This window comes from Delphinapterus leucas, chromosome 4 (assembly GCF_059928025.1).
Source record: "Delphinapterus leucas isolate spDelLeu-1000000601 "Yukka" chromosome 4, BTC_Dleu_Yukka2, whole genome shotgun sequence".
Classification (NCBI taxonomy): domain Eukaryota; kingdom Metazoa; phylum Chordata; class Mammalia; order Artiodactyla; family Monodontidae; genus Delphinapterus; species Delphinapterus leucas.
The window spans coordinates 83,573,323-83,596,180 of NC_143132.1; the positions used below are offsets into that span (position 1 = coordinate 83,573,323).

At 37.2% G+C, this 22,858-nt stretch overlaps 1 protein-coding gene across 7 annotated transcripts in view; it reads right to left on the bottom strand.

Moving 5' to 3' along the window:
- YEATS2 (YEATS domain containing 2) overlaps window positions 1–22,858 on the bottom strand; it is a 108,048-nt gene that overhangs the window by 40,909 nt on the left and 44,281 nt on the right. For 4 of the 7 annotated variants that reach the window (XM_089910768.1, XM_089910767.1, XM_089910772.1 and 1 more), the window contains 6 exons: window positions 18,799–18,960; window positions 9,863–9,974; window positions 6,148–6,196; window positions 3,724–3,900; window positions 2,503–2,745; window positions 854–1,012 (listed from right to left, as the gene is read on the bottom strand). In XM_089910768.1, coding sequence (XP_089766894.1) covers window positions 854–1,012; window positions 2,503–2,745; window positions 3,724–3,900; window positions 6,148–6,196; window positions 9,863–9,974; window positions 18,799–18,960 — 902 coding nt within the window. The remainder of the gene's footprint in view (window positions 1–853; window positions 1,013–2,502; window positions 2,746–3,723; window positions 3,901–6,147; window positions 6,197–9,862; window positions 9,975–18,798; window positions 18,961–22,858) is intronic. The other 3 variants (XM_089910769.1, XM_089910771.1, XM_089910770.1) reach the window with 3 other exon arrangements.

A 22,858-nucleotide genomic window follows, 5' to 3' on the forward strand; every position in this document is an offset into this window, starting at 1 on the left:
AACATAACTTTCTAAAAAAATAGTTGGAAAGGCCCAACACACATTAATCTGTGTTAAAATCAAACATGTTAGAAAAAAATCAGTCTCATTATTTTATAGCTATTTCTCTTATTTCTCTTTTCGATATTTCTATTAGAAGTGAAAGCTACAGGAAAGTTTACACAGAGGTGCACGTGTTTAAACAGTTTAATTGAAGGGAATAAATAAAATGTTAGTGAAAGTAACTCAAAGAAGCCTGAAACGCTCTCTGTATTTATATGAGGTTATGATGATAAATATGGGGAATCCAAAGACTTCTTATGCTTCCTATTAGAGTTGTTTTTTGTTTTAAATAACTGCAGGGTTCAGCTTCCCTCCCACATGCAAGTTTTATCTTATTCACTGAAAAGTAAAGATCACTTTTTTATTTCACTGGGGAAAAATATGTACGGTTCACAAAGCTATTCTTGCTCTAAAGCTTAATTTGGAAAAGTTAATCACACATTGCCTAAAAAGAATGTCTTCTAAATGAGAATAAAATCCATTCTTTTTTTTTCCTTTTTTAGAAAATTAATTATGGTTCACTATGAATCTTAAGAAATTAAAAAATAAAACTTAAGTAAATTCCTAAAAATATAACTTTTACAAGAAGTAAATCTTCCCTCAAATAGCACTGGAAAACAAAAAAGAATATATATATATATATATATATATATATATATATATATATACACTCTTATGTATTCCCTCCTCTTGTTCATGGTTGAAGATTTCATTCTCCCATTATATGGCTACTAAGTCACATTAGGATTCCACCTTTAAAAAAGATCAAATCTTGGGGATTGCATGAATATTGTTCCATTCAAACACACACCTGCAGTAGGAGTGGTGGCTCCAATAACCTGCCCTGGCTTGTCCACGATAACATAAGGATTATTAATAACAGAACTGGCAGTGCCTTGCTTCACATGGACTGGAGTGGAAGTTGGGGTTCGAGGCAATGGCGATGGACTTGGGGTTGATATAGGGGAACCTTTATTAATAAAAAGAGAAACAAAATAAACTAAACAAAATAGATATATTCAGCCCATCTAAGAGGACGCTAAAGAAAATGGAAGAGGGGCAGGGCCACCAGTACAAAGGCGACAAGTTGGGAAAAGAGAATGGGGCTGTAAGTTTCAGGTACTGGGAGCAGCCGCAGCAGCTGAGGCCAGGGGTTAGTGCATTTTACTCTCTACATCCTTATCCATGTAGCAGCAGCAGCAGTCAGCCTGTTAGAAACAGATACTGAGGTCCTACCCCAGATCTACCAAATATATCAATAAATCAGTATTTTAACAAGAGACCCCAGCAGGCACATTAAAGTTCAAAACACAGTGCTTTACACAAGTGTGGAACTGCTGCATCCCCAGGTCACAACAACTTGGGCAGGTTGTTATAATACTGGTTACACTTGAAGAAACTGAAGTTAGGGAGGCAAGTGAACAGCTAGACTTAGGAACCAAGTCTTGATTTGCAATGAATTTCCAATAGGAAAATATGAAATTCATCCACCAAAACAAAAGTCTCTCTCAATACCATGTCACAGCCACAATCCAGAGATTCGTGTTCCCATAGCTCTCAGAAGTTACCGACAGATACATCATTAAACATCCTCAACAGTTACTGATCAAATCTGTTATCCATGGATTTCTCCAACCTTCAAAACAATTTATATGTTCAGCCTATTCCACCTCTGAAGCAGCAAGCTCCAAAACGCTTCTAACTGGTAGGTAAAATTATACATTCTTTACCTTTTATCAATTTCAAGGACTTGGATCATATTTCTGCTTAGCTATTTTTAGCACTGAACACTCCCCCCACCCCCTTCATTTAACAATTATATAGAAGTCTCCCACTGCCTACGTATTTCTATTGACTCACTTTCATGTCTTTTGTGAGGTGGCACAGTCAAAACTATAAAGCATATTTCTACTAGAAGTTTACCTAACATAAACTGTTGCGCGGCAATGGACAATTCAACCTCAGTGAAAATGAAACCTCAGAACGACCTACTGATCATAGGAATGAGTAAATTTGTAGTGTGGTTATAGAGTATAAAAGATATCTCAATCCCAAACCAACCCCTGAAGCTTAACTACAAACCAAAAGGCATCTAATTTTTTTCTATTACTAGTCACTCTGGTTTCCATATATAATTCCCAAACTTAATTCCTACCTTAGTTTCCTCCATACATCCTAGCAAACAATTTACCTGTGCTGATTCTAGATGAAAATTTGGCTGCTTTGAATTTTATTTCTTTCCTCATTCAAAAATTGTTTCCATATGAATGACTTTTTTGTTTTGTGACACTTTTGCTTTGCTAATCAACAGTGATGAGCTTGCTTGTTAACTAAACAAAAACCCTGCTTAGAAAAACTAAAAAAAAAAAAACTAAAAAAAAAAAAAGAAAAAAAAAAGCCATAGTACTTTATCATTCTAACAATTTTTACACACACCAAATTCATATATACCACGTATACCTGAGACAATCTTGCAGCTCATGGTGATAGGCTGGAAGGATTTTCCAGGTGACTCCGGATTAGGAACCTGACTTTGTGGCACAATTTTGCAACTTGATGCTATTGGCTGAAAAGCTGAATTGCCATGAGAACAAAAGGTGACTTTCTGGGATGTTGTCATTTTGGTGGGTGTTCGTTCCAATGAAGATGGCAAAGAATAAAATGTAGTGTGTCTCTCAGCTTCAGTGTTGGCTGGGAATCCTTCTTGAAATGAAACAGGCAAATAAGTCATCAACCACTTTGAAATCCCTCACCATTTCAAGAACCATTTAAGCCATTTACCAGTAGTAAAATAAATACAGTTGACTGGTATTTAACACTGCTTTATGTATTTTCTGGTGAAATGTAAATATCATGCCTAGAATCATGTTTCATTAAAATGCTTCTTTCAAAAAACTAGAAAACATATTAGCTAACACTATATAATAAAATTTATAAGTTCATTATGTTCTCCCATTCTTTATATATGAATTGACAAACTGTTTAGAGAAGAAAAACTCAAAAGAAAGCATTAGCTTAATCTAATGATGTCCTGTTTTATTAAATGCCCATAAAAAGGATTCAACTGAAACTTAAGAGAAATAAAGTTGAGATTTTTATAAAAGAACTAAAATATTAACATCACATTAAACGCAGACTTACAGATCATACTAACACCATTTAGAATCAATTTATATCGTATTTGTATATGTTATATAAGTGAACACTTAAATACTTAACTATATACTTATATATTTACTAAATAAAAAGATGCCATCGTCAAAATACATTTGTTGATGATAAGTCTTATATTGTATTTTAAATAAGATTAGATACTAGTATTTGAACTTCTTGTTCATACAATTATGGACCAAACAAGAAAGTCTTCCTGTAACATATTAGAGGAAACCATTATATTCATCAAAGAATAAAAATGTAATGCTTTTCAGTGAGTTTTGTGTTCTATAAAATGTCGATAAAGCTGCATTAAAAATTTCTTCTGAGAAGAGTAAGGGCTTGGCTATTTTCATAATAGGTCTGTGTAGAAGAGCAGCATGCCTACTTATGCAAAATTTATTTTCCATACACTCATAAGGCACTGAAAACAGCGGTTCAACATCAAGTGATGGAAAGGAACACGCCATAATGACTGCTCTATACAAGGTAAAAATGCATTTCCATACAAGGAAAAATATATACTACCTTTCTCCACAGAGGTATCAGGTACTGGCTCATGTGACTGCTTTACTGGTGAGGACGCTTTCACAGGGGCTGGAATGGTCAAAGGCAAGGATGGTGGGGCATCTGAGATGTCTGACTCGGAGGACTGAGGATAAACGGTGTCTTCTCCAAGCGAATGCCGATGGAGCTCAACATCCACTACCTACACGATCGGGCAACAACTGGGCTCATGAATCCATCATCAATGTCACAGAAAGCCCCAAACCTGTCTCAAAACATGGTGCTCTAACAGACATTGCAAATGATTTCTATTCATACTTCAAAGGCAATTTCAATCTCAATAACTAAAGGATTTATCCCAGAATGTAATCTAATCTGGCTTAATAGATCACTCAATGAAACCAATCATAAAATTGGGGAACTTCCATTTAGTGTTTCTGCACCTTAGAACACTCTTTCCCCCAATCTCAGCATCACTGCCTCTTTCTCACCATTAGGTCTCAATCAAATGTCACCTTCTCAGAGAGGCCTTCCCTAACCAACCTAGCTAAAGCACCCAACTTGTCCTCCGGCTACTCTCTTCTTTATAGCACTTATTTGTAAGTGAAATTATCTTATTTGCTTTTATATTTACCATATACCTTCTCCCTACTCTCAATACAACCAAGAATAAAACTCCTTGAGAGTAGTAGCTACTCTCATTTGTTCATTTTTGTATCCTCAATACCTGAACCAGTGCTTAGCATATAGTATGTGCTCAATAAATAACTTCTGGCATAACACAGCACATTTCCCTGAAGAGAGTAAGCTTTAACTTAGCTAATTCTAATCATAATGGCTACTGCTGATATATCATGAATACCAAAAAAGGAGGGGGAGGATGGGGTGGGAAAACAAAGTTGAAGGTCTAATACTTCCTGATTTCAAAATTTATTATTACAAAACTACAGTAATCAAAACAGTGTGGTACTGGCATAAAGACAGACAAACAGACCATCAGAATAGAATACACTCTCACATACATGGTCAAATTATTTTTGACAAGGGTGCCAAGACCACTGATTGGGAAAAGGACAATCTTTTCAACAAATAGTGCTGGGAAAACTGGAGATCCACATGCATTAGAATGAAAGTGGAAGTTTACTTTACACCATATACAAAAATTAACTCAAAATGGATCAAAGGCCTAAACATAACACCTAAAACAATAAAACTTAGAAGAAAATATAGGGGCAAAGTGTCATAACACTGAATTTGGAAATGATTTCTTGGATATGATACAAAACGTACAGATAGAAGAAAAAACAGATAAATTAGACTACATCAACATTTAAAACTTCTGTGCATCAAAGGACACGATAACAGAGTGAAAAGGCAACCCACAGAATGGGAGAAAATATCTGCAAATCATATATCTGATAAGAGATTATCTCAAGAATATAGAGACACCTCCTAAAAATCAGCTACAAAAAACCAAACAACCCAATTCAAAAATGGACAAAGGATTTGAATTCACATTTCTCCAAAAAAGATATATAAATGGCTGATAAACACATGAAAAAATGCTCAACATCAATAATTATTACAGAAATGCATACCAAAACCACAAAGAAATACCACCTCACACTCCCTGGATAGTATCAAAAAAGCAGAAAACAACAAGCACTGGCAAAGATGTGGAGAAATCGAAACCCTTACACACTGTTGGTGGGAATGTAAAATGATGCAGCTGCTATGGTAAACAGTGTGGTGGTTTCTCAAAAAATTAAAAATAGAATTACTGTATGATCCAGCAATTCCACTTCTGGGTATACACCCAAAAGTACTGAACACAGGGACACGAACAGAGAGACCCACATTCTTAGCAGCATTATTCACAATAGCCAAAAGATGGAAGCAACGCAAGTGCTCATTGACAGAAAAGTGGTTGAACAAAATGTGATGCATACATACAACAGAATGTTACTCAGCCTTTAAAAAGGAAGGAAATTTTTATTCATGCTACAACGTGGATGAATCTTGAGAACATTATGCTAAGTGAAATATGGCAGTCACACACAAAAAAGAATACCGTATGATTCCACTTATGTGTTACCTAGAGTAGTCAAATTCATAGAGACAGAAAATAGAAGAGTGGTTTAGGGGTTGCGGGAAGAGGGTGAGTTATTATAAATGGGTAGTTTCAGTTTTCCAAGATGAAGAGTTCTCTGGAGATGAATGGTAGTGACAGCTGCGTAAAAATGTGAATATATTTAATACCACCTAACACTTTAAAATGATTAAATGGTAAATTTTATGTGTATTTTATCACAATTTAAAAATAAATAAGTAAATAAGGGGGGAGAGAAACTTTTTATAAAATTAAGCGTTCATTTTTTTTCCTAATTAAAAATGAAGATCAATTTTCATTCTACTTGTTCCCAAATAATACTGTAGGAAAATAACCTACCGTCTCTGCTCCAAGAGTCTGCAAGCCAGTATAAGTTCTGTCCAGCTATTGAAAGACAGAAGAGTATTAAGTTTCACTATGCTTACTTATAAAGCTTAGGATACAGTCTTATCTAAAACCCCTTTCCACTGCAAGTCTTCATATCATAGGCTCTACTTTTTCATAACGTATAAATTCATCATGTCAATAAAAACCCTCAATTTTCTGAGAGAAAAACTGAGTAAAATAAATAAAAACAACCTCAGACATATAGGTAGTTTTTATAAAAACAGGCTATAAAAATATACATGCAGTGTGATGACACAATTATATACTTAGGGTATATTTACTAAGCACTTGTGCAAAAAATGAATGAAAATTTAGGCAATATAGGCAATACTAATAACTACCAGTATATTAACTTCATGGATGATTTATTTTAGAGGAGAGAAAGGAGTATAAATTGAGGGAATGTCAATAATATAAATAAAAAAGTTTACAATTACATACAAAGAGGTTAGGTTCTTATTCTTATACTTTAATTTATATTTAAAATTTAAAAAAAGGATTTGTGGCAGCTTACCATATAAATCTTATACAGTAAGATCAATAGGTAAAAATGGTTAAGTTGGGTAGAAAGGAAAGAAAAGGAAAGGCGAGATGGAGGAAAAAATGAAGCCAGGGATAGGTTAGTAAATAGAAAATTCTAAAGGCTTGCAAGAAGTAGATTTCAGTCTGGCTGAGTTCTTTAGCAGGCAACACAGAGAAGACAACTCAGTTATGAGACCTAGTGTTCATAATAGAAAAGGCAATAGAGGGTAGATTTATAGTAGCACCATGGAAGACATCTGGAGTTTTAAACCTTCGCCAACAGGTTGACTGTTAAAAAGATACGGGCAATTTTAAGGCTACATCCATTCTGCATATTCTCCAGAGCACAGATATAATAGTCTCTGTAATCTACACTGGCCTATGTTTTATTCTTGGGACCACATTTTGAGAGAGACACTGATAAAACAGAACTATTATCAAAATGACAAGAGAAACTGGAAAGAAAGCACAGCATACAAGAAACGTTACAAGAACAGGTTTTGGCTGAGAAAGAAATGATTTAAGGAGAGACACAAACGCTATCATTAAACATTTTTAGAGTTCTTACAAAAGAAAACAAAGTCCTGTTCTGTACTATTCCAGAAATCAAACTAGGATAAATGAGATCAAGGTTAGAGGGGGGGCGGGGGAGAAACGGGTAACAGTTTTAGGTAAATTTATGAAAGAAGCTTCTAAAAGTTTATTTACTAAATGGATAAATGGATTGTTTTGGGAATTACTGTGCTCCAGTGATGGTTAAGGAGTGGTTAGATGAGTACCTGTCAGGGATGCAGATATGCGAATTTCATCCCAGAAACTTTAAATTTTATTGAACTCTTAACACTTAGAGTATTTAGTATATAATGTAATTATTACAGTATCAAATATAGATTGTTATGTACTACAGAATTTCAGAATACAGAGGGATTGCTATGGACTTTAATAGCCAGGAAAAGCTACATAGGAACGTGAAGAATGGAAAGAATACACACAGGCATTCGAGGAGGGAAGAGCATAAAAGACTTAAGAGATGGCCTAAGGCATTTCTGGGACATGACCAGACTGACCTGGCTGCAGTAGGATATTCATGCAGGGGATTAGTGTGAGATAATTTAGGGTAAAGTATGTCAAGTCAAAATGTGAAGAGCCTGGAATAGTAGGCAGGGGAGTCTGAACCTGAATAACAGGAATTCAATCAAAGCTTCTCAGAGAGGAACAACATAATGGTTCTCCTGTTTTAGGAAGACTAATCTGATGGCGGTGTACAGAATGGACTGAGGGAAAAAAGACAGATTGGCATTAAAGAAGCTAATCAGGAGACAGAGTATAAGAATAGCCTAGTAAGAGTGGAAAGGGCGAAGGGTAGTCTAAAAGAAAAATTAATGGTCTGCAAGTGAACAAATATTTAGAACACAGAGGGAAGAATCAAAGATGGTTCTGAGAGTTAACAAAGAAATTGCAGGAAAAATGATACTCCAGAATAAATAAAGATCAGTGGTCACAACAGAGGTGCTTAAGTTCTCAAGGCCAATCAACATGTAATATATAGTAAAATTAAGGAAAATCTGGTAAGAAATACTTTAAAAACTGTCTCAATCATTCACCAGGAACTCTAAGGACAATAAAATATGTATAAAAACTATGTAAACAATTCCCTTTATTTTAGGGATTAGGGTTGGGCCCAGTGCAATATAAGATGGTATGTACAGTGCTTAAAATAAGTTAAGAGGAAAGCAAAACTATTTCAGGCCTTCCTCTAAGTAAGTGGGAACATATCCTGCCCCTCCGAACAAAGTGGCTATATGTTCTTTATTTGGTTTCAGTTCTTCTCTGAGGTTATAAGGCAATCTTGTTTTACAGTAATCTCTAGAAAATAACTTAAACATGAAGTTAAGTAGTGCTGTTTACCAACAATGGAGGACAAATCTCAGGCGGCCTTAAGGTTGAAAAGGGTACATTTGTGAAACAAAGGGAACAAAACAGGAATTATGAAAATGTACTCAGATTCACTTGGGGGCAATTAATGAGAATAATGTGGTAAATCACAAAGTAAGGGCGTTTTGGGAGAAGTTCAATATTAGGATTATATTTTACGGAGAGAAAATGTACACGAGGTTACGACAGCGAGGGATGTGGGGCACTTTAAAAAAATGGTCTGTCTTCCAACTATGAAAGTTAAATGTTTATTATACAAAACTGGAAAAGAAAAACACACACATGCACACACAGAAAAAAGGGGCAGGAGAAACCTCCCACAATGTCATTACTTCAATTACTCCAACTTTTTAGGGTATTTCTTTTGTGTTTTTTCCACCTACTTAAAATCTAGGTTGACCTCATACTATATACATAGTTTTATACTCTACGCTTTTCATTTACTATAATGGTAGTTTTTCCCATGTATAAAAAACACTTTTTAAAATAAAATTTGTAATGGTTACATAATAAACCATGTGGATATATCAGTTAAGGATTTCAAAAGTATTACAACCTTCCACAGTACTTAATATTTCCTAAAATATGTTCACTTCTATCTTTATCCTTAAGAGATAAATAGACAAGGCTTATTATTTGTGCCTCTTTTTACAGAAAATTAAAATGTAAAGAGTAAAATACAGATTAAACAGAAAAAGATTTCATTTACTTGTTAGCCCCAGGTAGCACAGTACAAATGAGCTCTGATCAGAGATTCAAGTCTTCTGATTATCTGACCAGTCCATCTTTTTAAAGAATATACATTCTGCTGTAAAGTGACCCCTTCCCCAGCCTTCAGAAGGCAAGTGCTGTAGCAGTAAGCAAAACACACTCAAAAAGATTTATCCTGCTCCCACTATCCGTGGCCACTTCTCTCAGAGGGCTAACCCACCACTTTAAGTGGAGGTGAACAAAGATACTTCAGGGCTTCCCTGGTGGCGCAGTGGTTAAGAGTGCGTCTGCCGATGCAGGGAACACGGGTTCGTGCCCCGGTCTGGGAAGATCCCACATGCCGCGGGGCGGCTGGGCCCGTGAGCCATGGCTGCTGAACCTGCGTGTCTGGAGCCTGTGCTCCACAATGGGAGAGGCCACAACGGTGAGAGGCCCATGTACCACACACAAAAAAAAGATACTTCATTTCTGGGGAGCAATGTTTTGTTACAATACCTTCAGATTATGTATGATATCTATCCGCTTGTTCTGGCTGTCCTTAAAGTGTACTTGAACTCTGACAGGAAACTCACCCCAGCCTCTTCTGGTCAAGTGAAAAGGAGGCTCTCTAGGGAAAAGCAGATATTAATGTATTAGTCCATGTCCACTCTCTCATTCTAGAAAGAATAGTTTTCCCATAATGGCTAAGTTAGAACTTCACATGTTTCTAATAATTATTTAGATTTCCTCACTTGATGCTAAATCAATACGCTGAATTTTCCTAAAATGCTAAATCATAAAAAATTCAACTCAAATCTACATTAAGCTTTCAACTACTGAATACTTAGAGCTAAGACACTTATACCATACAATCCAATGTCATTATTTTCACAGACAGGGAACTAAGGTGATTTGATGGATGTCGCAGTATTAAAGCCAGAATCCTTGATTGCTACTTGATAGACATAGGCTGTGAGGTATGTTCCCTACCCCAAGACAATCATTTATTCCTCCACTCTGGCAAAAACAAGATAAATCATGAATGCTCAATCTGAAAGTGACAATTTATTTGAAACTATCTACTAAGAAGACTTAAATTATATATGACTTTATATAATTTTAGTGAATAGAGAGGAATGTGTGTGAATGCTAATTGGACTAGAGAATTTTCAGCAGTCAAAATGTAATTTGTGAAGAGAATAAAAAGGAAGATTGATGAGAAAAAGACTGGCATGCTGTTGATAATTGGTGTTGGGTACGTGAGGATTCAATATACTCTACTTTGTACTGGGTGGGCCAAAAGGTACGTTCATTTTTTTCAGTAAGATGGCTCCTAGTAGCACTTAGTTGTCTTTAACTTCATTTGAAACAGTTTTATTAGACTGTATTGTGACAGCTGTCATATCAGCGTGCGTTTAAAAAAGAACTTATCAAAATTGGTGAATTTTTGTGTAGACATTTTAATATTGAAGATGGAAGAAAAAAGCAACATTTTTGGCATATTATGCTTTATTATTTCAAGAAAGATAAAAATGCAACTGAAATGCAAAAAAAGATTTGTGCAGTGTATGGAGAAGGTGCTATGACTGATCAAAATGTGTCAAAAGTGGTTTGCAAAAGCTGTATGCTGGAGATTTCTCGCTGGACGATGCTCCACGGTTGCGCAGACCAGTTGAAGTTGATAGGAATCAAATCGAGACATTAATTGAGAACCAATGTTATACCACGTGGGAGATAGCCAACATACTCAAAATATCCAAATCAAGCATTGAAAATCATCTGCACCAGCTTGGTTACGTTAATCGCTTTGATGTCTGGGTTCCACATAAGCAAAAAAACCTTCTTGACCATATATTTCCCCATGCGATTCTCTACTGAAACATAATGAAAACAGTCTGTTTTTAAAACAAATTGTGACGGGCGATGAAAAGTGGATACTGTACAGTAATGTGGAATGGAAGCTTTGTCTGTGGGGCAAGCGAAATGAACCACCACCAACCACACCAAAGGCCGGTCTTCATCCAAAGAAGGTGATGTTGTGTACATGGTTGGACTAGAAGGGAGTCCTCTATTATGAGCACCTTCTGGAAAACAAAATGATTATTTCCAACAAGTACTGCTCACAATTAGACCAACTGAAAGCAGCACTCGACCAAAAGCATCCGGAATTAGTCAAAAGAAAATGCATAACCTTCTTCCATCAGGATACCACAGGACCGCATGTTTCTTTGATGACCAGGCAAAAACTGTTACAGCTTGGCTGGGAAGTTCTGATTCATCTGCTGTATTCACGAGACGTTGCACCTTTGGATTTCCATTTACTTCAGTCTTTACATAATTCTCTTAAATGGAAAAAATTTCAATTCCCTGTAAGACTGTAAAAGGCACCTAGAACAGTTCTTTGCTCAAAATGATAAAAAGTTTTGGAAAGATGGAATTATGAAGTTGCCTGAAAACTGGCAGAAGGTAGTGGAACAAAACGGTGAATCCACTGTTCAATAAAGCTCTTGGTGAAAATGAAAAATGTGTCTTTTATTTTTACTTAAAAACCAAAGGACCTTTTTAGCCAACCCAATATATGTCTGGAATTTTCCAGAATAAAAAGTTTAAAAATTTAATTGAGACCTTCATGTACTCAAGAATAATATGGTTTAAGTTAATGGAGGAAAGAGAGAATACTTTAAAATTAAAATGTTCATTATGAATCAATGGCTTGGAATTCCTATAATGAGAGAGAATGCCAAGATTGCAGGGAGAAAGGAACTTTCAGTGGGATGTGCTTTTGGAAAACTAAGGAGGGACACGAATTCAGTAAGGGCAGAGTCCAAGAACACAACCTGAGAGGAGTCTAGGAACAGATATGAATCATCAGGCACAAGACCAGAGGCTACCTGGAGAGCCCAAAGCAGGAAAAATCCCTGAGTGTGAGAGAAGCCTGGAAAGTAGAGGAAGCAACAGCTGTATTATAAACTAGAGAAAAGAAAGCAAAGAAACACAGTGCCCTGGATGGAAGGAACCAGCTGAGTTAGTAAGAGAAGTAGCCATGATGTCAGCATAGGTTCAGACAGCAATAAAGACAGGCTTGGGGTCAAATGAGAATGCTGACTTGAGACAGCAGCTTGAAAAGGAATCCAAAGCCAGAGATACAGTGGGGCCTACAGACATGGTGGACTTAAGAAGAATAATTAAGGGAAATTCTATTGATGACAAGTTTAGTCACTTAAATTCCAGTAAAGCTAAGTGGAAGGCCCAAATTCACTTTGCAATATTCGTCAATCTCATGGTTTGTATGCTGAATTTCTCTTACAAAGGATATAGTAAATCAGCTGTGCTCCTCAATTTGTGTACATAGGCTAAACTCTAGTGAATGGACAGGAAGGACTGCTGCCAGGGAAGACAGAAGACAGACAAATCAGGAAAAAGGAACAATGCTTTTTAACAGGAAATTCCTCCCTAACCGTATTTTTGGAAACAAAAAAGGAATCCAAGACCTACCAACAGATAAGACAGCTACAGAAATGTTATACTTCAAAAGACATATGTATTTCACACAAAAAGGGGACTGCTTCCCCTAAATAGACTTCTATATTTCTAGATTCCTCATAGAGGGTGAAATGTATCAATAACCAAGAAGACAACCCACAGAATACTAGGCTTTAAAAATGGCTTTCCTAAAAATACAGAATGAAGCGCAATTCCTCACCCAAATAATTCAAATGGGCAACCAGTCTTTTAGGATCACTTCTAGTGACCCAGAATTCATTACTTTAGTAACACTCTCTATCACATTTCTAAAGAGCTCTGTTATAATATTTCATCTTCCTCCTGCATGTTACTTCTAGTATGCCTTCTACAATCACAAATTCCTCCTCCACATGACCTTCAAAAAAACTAAAACATTCCACTAAGTTCTCTTCTTTTCAGGGTAAACACATTCTGTTCCTTATAACAGCAGCAGAAGCAAACACTTATATTGTTTACTATGATCCTACCACTGTTCTAAGCCCTTTATATCTATTAACTCAACTAATTTTTAAATCACAATATGAAATATCCCCTGAGACACAGTGAGGCTAAATAACTAGCCCAAGGTCATGCAGCAAATAAGTAGTGGATGTGAGATTTAAACTCCAGGGCCCATGCTTATTTTTTTTAACGATACAAACGTTCACTGGGGCGTTCCCTTGGGGGCTGAGCACACTCTAGTCTCTTACGCACCAAGGGCAGGAATACTCTACTGACACAGTAACCAAGTGTTCTTCATCTCTGCAAACGCTGTATCAAGTCCTGAGCCTAGCATACACTTAGTGACTATCTTGTGCCTAAAAGCAAAGTTTACAGTCACAGCTTTTTAGAAGTTGGCTAAGGAATAACTGAACCAAATGGAAAACAGATGGTCTATAGGAACAGAATCTACTTATGCTCTTCATCAGGTAATGTGCTCTGATGAGGAGATTCAGAGTGCACGATGAACATACATGTGCTTTGGCCCAAAGATAAAGATTATCCCCAAGTTTCAAGGCAGCTGAAAAGATTTCGCCTACTCATCACATTACTTCAGATACTTGACACAAGAACCACCTTAAAAAGCCTTGTAAAGAACACAGATTTATAATTAAATCTATGACACATGTTAATGTTCTGTCCTACCTGAAATTTAAAGTTCAGCTCTAAGAAGAATATTTTAAGAATACAGACAGGGCTTCCCTGGTGGCGCAGTGGTTGAGAGTCCGCCTGCTGATGCAGGGGACGCGGGTTCGTGCCCAGGTCCAGGAGGATCCCACATGCCGCAGAGTGGCTGGGCCCACGAGCCATGGCCGCTGAGTCTGCGCGTCCGGAGCCTGTGCTCCGCAACGGGAGAGGCCACAGCAGTGAGAGGCCCGTGTACCGCAAAAAAAAAAAAGAATACAGACAAACCAGAGTGTGTCAGAGAATATAACCTGGATGGCAGAGGAACATAAAACAAAGTCACACGAATGACAACTGAAACAAATGTGGATATTTGGCTTGGAGGAGAATAGAAGAGACCTAACAGTTGCTTTCAAAATATTTGAACAACAGCTACATGGAAAAGGGACTACACTGATTCTGTGTGGTGTTACAAAATAAACGGGAAGTGTACTGTTTAGAAGTTAAAGGAAGTTAGGTCTCTGCTCAATATAATTAAAAACTTCCAAACAAACACAGCCACCTACAAATGGAATGGCTCACATCATGAATTCAATAATTCACTCAACAAGAAATGACATTTACTACATGCTGGACACTGTGCTAGATCACAGGGAGAGAAAGAATTAAGAAAAGGTCCCAAACATCGAGAAGTTCTAAATCTAGTAAGGGAGACATACATGTAAATTAATAAGTGTAATAATAAACTTATATACATTACTTGCTATAAAAACACAGAGATGTGGTTGATCATTAACAAATTATTTCTCAGGAGTTTTAAACACCAGAAGCACACAAGCAAGGATCTCTTTTAAAATACTATTTAGAAATCATAACCCAGTAGTTAATAAAGTATGGGAAAGTATGCTCTTGGGAAAGGTATGTAGTAATGGTGCAATTCACAAGCTGTGAAAAACTAACTGGTCAGATATACCACCACAGCCAGTTATGCAATACTGTCAGAGTGGCATGGACCAGACAGAAAATAATTGTCAGAGGCTATTTCCATGATGTGAAATTTCAGAAAACAAAGTTCATTTACTATTAACAGAAGATACTACAGATGTATAAGATGAGAGAGAAATTTGAAGAGGAGTGATATGTATGACCTTTTCCTTGAATTTCCTCAGACCATTACAATACAACCTGATAAGTGTGACTTGCCACCTTTACCTGCAGATTAGTAAAGATTTCTTAATAAATGCAACTTCATATATTACTGCATGATATATTCTAAAACTTAAAGGAACTCAGTGTGTCTCACAAATTCCAATTCCTGGGATGAGAACTGAGAAATAAAATAGGCATTGATTTGCATCATTAAGTATTAGGGTTTTATGTAATGAGTTTTTAATCCCATTTTTGGTAAATCAGATGTTTATCATCAATACAAAATATGATTAATACATTTTAACTGATTCACATGCTTTATATTAAATAAAATGTTTTCCTAAAACAGTATTTTTGTTGCTGTTTTTACTATATAAAGGAATTTCTTGCTGGTCTGGACATTAAAACATATATATATATATATTTATATATATATATGTTTTGTTTTTTTTTTTGTTTTTTTTTTTTTTGCGGTACGCGGGCCTCTCACTGTTGTGGCCTCTCTCATTGCAGAGCACAGGCTCCAGACGCACAGGCTCAGCGGCCATGGCTCACGGGCCCAACCGCTCTACGGCATGTGGGATCTTCCCAGACCAGGGCACAAACCCGTGTCCCCTACATCGGCAGGCGGACTCTCAACCACTGCACCACCAGGGAAGCCCCCATATATTCTTTTTATTATTTATATTTTTATAGACAAAGTACTTTTTAAACTCATCTACTATTTCTTACCAAACTCACTAAAATATGTGTATTAAAATACTGGACTTATCTGGAGTCAGTTTATCTAAACTCAGAAAATACTGTTACTCTGTAAGCTATCTTAAACTATAAAATATTGTTACTATCCCAAGAATTCAAGTAAACAATCATTTACTGTATTTTAACCCCTGTAAGAAAGTAGAGCAAAGAAGGATTCACTGAGAAAGTAACCTGAGTTATGTCTTGAAGCATAAACAGCAGACCTTAAGAAAGACAGTGTGTGCATGTACATATGCATATGTGCATGTGTGTGTAAGTGAAGAAGACAGACAATAGGAAGATGGTATTCCTAGCAAAGAAAACAAGTCTAAGTCACCAGTGGAATTCCAGGTGAGGCTAGATGAGCTGTATCGGGTATTTCTGAAAGATTTCATGAATCAGATATAGACTGAAACAAAATCACAGACAAGGCCTTCTCAATACTAATGTTTGAGAGCCTAAGAATGTAATTGCTCCTCTATCAAACCCTACCATTAGAAAAAAACAGACTATCAACACTTTTCTGAGGTTCTATCCAGTGAAATATGTCAAGAAAATACAGGAAGTTTTATAAACATTAAAAGAAAAAAATCTTGTTTACACTGACTGATCCTCCAGGACAGACAAGACAAAAAGATTCAATATCATAAAAAGTGTGAAAATTAATCATTAATTCAATGCAATTTCAATCCATAACTTGACAGAGATTCTAAACTAATCTGGAACAACATATATACTCAAGAATGACCAAGACAAAAACTGCAGAATAATAATAATCAGGGGAACATACTCTACCGGACATCAGAATATACTATAAAGCAAAACAATTAAAATAGTATAGGGACTTCCCTGGTGGCACAGTGGTTAAGAACCGCCTGCCAATGCAGGGGACACAGGTTTCAGCCCTGGTCCGGGAAGATCCCACATGCCGCAGAGCAACTAAGCCCGTGAGTCACAACTACTAGCCTGCGCTCTAGAGCCCACGAGCCACAACTACTGAGCCCCTGCGCCTAGAGCCCGTGCTCCACGACAAGAGAAGCCACCGAAATGAGAAGCCCACACACTGCACCACAATGAAGAGTGGCCCCAGCTCACCACAACTAGAGAAAGCCTGCACACGGCAACAAAGACCCAACACAGCCAAAAATTAATTAATTAAAAAAATAGTATAATATTAGTACAGGAATCAAAATCATTAACAGAATCTAGCATCAGATCCATGTTTATGTCAGAATTTAGTGTGTATTAAAGGACAGATCAGCTGGTAACTGATAAATGCATAACTATCCATATGAAGAAGATAAATGTTCTATATTAGCTACAAAAAAATCTCATTTCCAGGTATTTGACTTTCTGACCAACAACTCCTATCTTCTGACTCCATTCCTTTGACCCCCACAGAGATTTCCATTTCTTGCCCACACCAGTTTGCACTACCCATCACTGCTCTTATGTAATCTCCTTCTCTCCTTACTCAGCTTAGATTCTATGGTATATCACTACCATAACCTTATTATTAAAGTGAGGTTATCAATGAACTGGGAGACCAGGGTTTTGGACGAACTGTCTATCTGCATGCCAAAGCCCTTAAGAATGAGGGCAAGAGTACTGCTAGAGGGACTTCCCTGGTGGTGCAGTGCTTAAGAATCCGTCTGTCAATGCAGGGGACACGGGATCAAGCCCTGGTCTGGCAAGATCCCACATGCTGCGGAGCAGCTAAGCCCGTGCGCCACAACTACTGAGCCTGCGCTCTACAGCCTGCGAGCCACAACTACTGAAGACCACATGCCACAACTACTGAAGCCCATGTGTCTAGAGCCTGTGCTCCACAACAAGAGAAGCCACCACAATGAGAAGCCTGCGCACCGCAATGAAGAGTAGCCCCACTCACCGCAACTAGAGAAAGCCCGTGAGTAGCAATGAAGACCCAACGTAGCCAAAAATAAATAAAATAAATATTAAAAAAAAAAAGAGCACTGCTAGACAGAAAATCAGTACACCAGGTGCTAAAACTGTTTTTGAAAGAGAGGATTGACTGGGAAATCAGTAGATGCCTGTGACAAGGAGGAGCAGCAGATCTTACGAAGTTTCTAAGGAGCTGAGGTTTTTAGAGAGAAAAAGGGAAAAGGTGGTCTAGAAGCCACAAATATGAGCAAGAAAGACATGCACCCCATTTTTAGACCCAATGGTACACGCTGTGTGAGAGAAAAAACAGCTGCCACTTGAAAGTTTTCTTGGGAGAAGTGGTGTTCTCAGGAGATAGCCATGTTTTACTTAAGAGTCAGGAGTGGAGGGAATGTTCTGAAGAAAGCTGAGGATACAGGAGATTTCACTGATAAAGACCCACAACCACTTCCACAATACAGTCATATAATGAATATATATGTGATACGTAACATCACATAAAGATGTAAAGAATACACCTAAATGAAACAAATTTCAGAACAATATATATTATCATTCGATCTTTGTGAAATAATGACAACAAAGAACCTCAACAACTATACTAGGTTTATATATACAGGAAAAATATCATTAAGGGTTACTTCTGAGAAGGTGAGATCATGGAGAACTTTCAACATTAAATATTTCTGTAATTTCAGAAACCTTTATTTAATTCTATTATATTCTGATAATCATAAAAAACAGTAACATTGTATCTATATAAACAAGTTAAGCTATTTCCAGAGGAGAGGAGAATCAGCTAATATAATCCATATGGTAACAACCTGACAGAAGGGGATGGTACCTGTTCAGTGAGACAGAAATCTGCAAGAGGGAACCACAGCTAAAACTATACTGTGACTAAAAGCCGAAACTGAGTAAATTATTAATGACACAAGAATTTCAAGGGAGTGTTCTCAAGTTAAATCACTTTCCTTCCACTTCAGTAAATCTGTACTTCTCAGGTTTAATAACTCAAGTGTGCTCACCTAACTTCCACAAGGTCATTTGGTTTATAGCTGGGATGAAGAAAGAACCAAACTTTCTTGACAAAATGATTAATGCTGGGTTCTCTACGAGACCCTCGGACATATACCATCCACTTGTGGGTTGATTGGTCGTTTTCTTCTCTTTTATCAGGAGGTATGTACCTAGAGTAGAGAAAGAAAAAAAAAACTACTCGAATTCTTTTTTCCTAACAAACCAATTAACTACTACTTGAAACAAGATTAAAAATCAATTACAAGACGAAAATAGGAAAATTTACATATATGTGAAGATTAAGCAACATGCTACTTACCAACAAATAGGTGAAAAAAAAATCAAAAGAGAAATCAAAAAATATCTTGAGACAACTGAAAATGGAAGTAGAGCACACCAAAACCTAAGTGATGCAGCAAAAACAGTTCTAAGAAAGAAGTTTACAGTGATAAATGCCTACATTAAGAAAAAAGAAAGACTTCATATACACAATCTAACTTTACACTATAAGGAACTAGAAAGAAAAAAACAGACTAAGCCCAAAGTTAGGAGAAGGAAGGAAAAAACCAAGATCAGAGTGGAAATAAATTGAGACCAAAAACACAGTAGAAAAGATCAAACAAACTAAGAGCTTGTTTTTTGAAAAGATAAACAAAATAGACAAAAACCTTTACCCAGACTTACCAAGAAAAGGGGGGGGGGACAACAGACTCAAATAAATAAAATTATAAATGAAAGTGGAGATGTTACAACTCATACTACACAAACACAAAGGATCATAAGAGATGGAGAACAATTAAACACCAACGAACCAGACAACTTAGAAGTAGTGAATAAATCCTAAAAATACACAGCTCATCCAGACTGAATCGTGAAGAAATAGAAAATCTGAACAGAACAATTACTAATAAGGAGACTGAATTCGTAAAAACATCCCAAAAAAGTACATTCCAGGACCAGATGGCTTTAAAGGGTGAATTCTACCAAACATTTAAAGAATTGGTACCAATATGACTGAATTAGTAAAAACCTCCCAAAAAAGTACATTCCAGGACCAGATAGCTTTAAAGGGTAAATTCTACCAAACATTTAAAGAATTGGTACCAATCCTCAATCTCTTCCAAAAAACAGAAGAGGAGGGAACACTCAACAAACTTTTTTTTTTTTTTTTTGTGGTAGGCGGGCCTCTCACTGTTGTGGCCTCTCCCGTTGCGGAGCACAGGCTCCAGACGCGCAGGCTCAGCGGCCATGGCTCACGGGCCTAGCCGCTCAGCAGCATGTGGGATCTTCCCAGACCGGGGCACGAACCCGTGTCCCCTGCATCGGCAGGCGGACTCTCAACTGCTGTGCCACCAGGGAAGCCCAACAAACTCATTTAACAAAGCCAAAATTACCCTGATATCAAAGCCAAATAAGGATACTACAAGGAAATTACAAGCCAGTATCCCTGATAAAAGTAGATGCAAAATTCTTCAACAAAACATCAGTAAACAGAATTCAACAGTACATTGACACATTACTGACCTGAGAGGTAATAATGCGTCTTTTGTTACCCGAACGTTATTGACTGGAGACGTATCAATAGAGAGTGATACAATTAACATCACAGTGCGAAGTTGTTACAGCTTAAAATTGATCAAGGGTTCATTATACAACTTATGACTGTCATTATCATTCACATTTTGCTCTGTTAGGTTTTTGTCCCAATCTTGTGTATATTATAAATGCAAGTTTATTACCATAAAATTTTCAAAAATGACGCATCACAAATTTTGAGTGAAGAAGAATTTTTCGGTGAATTTTATACAGATACTTTCTCTGACTGTCCCAGTGACATATACACTAGTGCCTCAGAAGATGACAGTTCTTCAGAATATAGTTCTGATTCAGACGATGTGAATTATTAGACCAACAAAAAGACAAAAAACCTTAGTGATTGATTCTGATACGGAAAGTGAAAATGAAACTCACGGTGCTGGAGAATGCTCCTTTGCTTCTACGGAAGAGTGGTTTGAAGACAACACTTCACGAAAATTAGAAGACTTTACAGGTGTATCAGGTGTAACTACTGAATGTAATAACCCGCAAAGTGTTAGTGAAATAACAGAATTAATTTTTGGTAATGACTTTTTCAAGTTGGTCAGTTCTCAAACAAACCTGTATTACCAAGAGAATGAAAAATCACATAAAAAGTATGATAAGGGGCTTCCCTGGTGGCGCAGTGGTTGAGAGTCTGCCTGCCGATGCAGGGGACATGGGTTCATGCCCCGGTCCAGGAGGATCCCACATGCCGCAGAGCGGCTGGGCCCGTGAGCCATGGCCGCTGAGCCTGAGAGTCCGGAGCCTGTGCTCCGCAACAGGAGAGGCCACAACAGTGAGAGGCCCGCGTACCACAAAATAAATAAATAAAAAGTATGATAAGGCTTTAAAATGGATTGATGTAACCAATAGTGACATGAAGAAGTTTCTTGGATTAATAATTTTGATGGGGACTTCCCTGGTGGCGCAGTGGTTGAGAGTCCGCCTGCCGATGCAGGGGACACGGGTTCATGCCCCGGTCCGGGAAGATCCCACATGCCACGGAGCGGCTGGGCCTGTGAGTCATGGCCGCTAAGCCTGCGTGTCTGTAGCCTGCGCTCCGCAACAGGAGAGGCCACAACAGTGAGAGGCCCGCATACCGCAAAAAAAAATAAAATAAAATAAAAATAATTTTGATGGGACAATTAAGAAAGTCACACTGGAAAGAATACTGGTTGACTGATCCCGAAACACCAGTCTTTCCAAAGATTATGACGAGAAGGTTTCAACAAATAATGGTATTTCTTCACTTTACCGATAACTCAGAAACTCCACTTGCTACAGACAGAATTTCAAAAACCTCTTTTGGATTATTTTCTACCAAAATTTCAATCGATCTATATACCCAAACAAGAGCTATCACTTGAGGAGGCAATGATAAAGTGGAGGGGACAACTCAGATTCAAAACCTATAATCCAAAAAAAAAGGAAAACAAAACCTATAATCCCAGAAAACTTACAAAATATGGAATTTTGGTCAGGATGGTGAGTGAAAGTGAAACTGGATATATAGGCAACTTTGAGATTTACATGGGTGAAGGAAAGAAACTGAAAGAAACAATATTATTGGTCCTACAACCTTATCTCGGTTCATGGCACTATATTTACCAAGACAATTATTACAACAGTGTGTCCACATCTGAAATATTGTTGAAAAATAAAAAAAGAGTTTGTGGGACTATAAGAGAGAATCGTGGTCTACCAAACCAATTAAAGGAGAAATCTAAAAATCTACAGAGGGGTGAAATGACATTCTTATGGAAGGGAGAAGTGACTCTTCTTATATGGAAAGACAAGAGGCTAGTCCTCATGGTGACAACTATTCATGACACCTCCATAGCAACTACAGGAAAAGAAGACGGAGGACTGGCCATCAGATAACTAAGCCCACCTGTATATTAGGGTATAATAAATACATGAAGGGAGTTGATCGATCCAATCAATATCTGGCAAACTTCAATATCCTCCGGAGAATTCGAAAATGGTATAAGAAAGTAGGTTTATATTTGAGTAATTGCAGTTTTATTCAATGTGTTTAAAATTTATTGCAGCCTTAATGCACAGAATAAAATGACTTACAAGCAATTTTTGTTAGCAGTAGCTAGAGAATGGGGAATTGACCATTCTGATAATACAGCGGTAGTCCCACACCTGGTCCTTCTTGTGGCGTTTCTAGAACAGTGCGCCGCAAAGATCCACCTTGTCAACTATCAGGTAAAATAAAAGAATATATTCTAGAGGAAATAATACCCACAGGACCAAAAAAAAATGCCACCAGAAAGTGTAGAGTCTGCTATTCCAGGGGAAAGTGCATTGAAACATGGTATATTTGTAATAGATGCTCTGTTCCCCTGCACAGAGGTGCCTGCTATACTGCCTATCACACTCTAACGAAATACCAGAATGCTTTAGTAAGACATGTACAAAGTTTCAAATAAATACATTAAGTAAAAAAACGTTGCTGATATTTACTCAAACACAGGTGTTTCA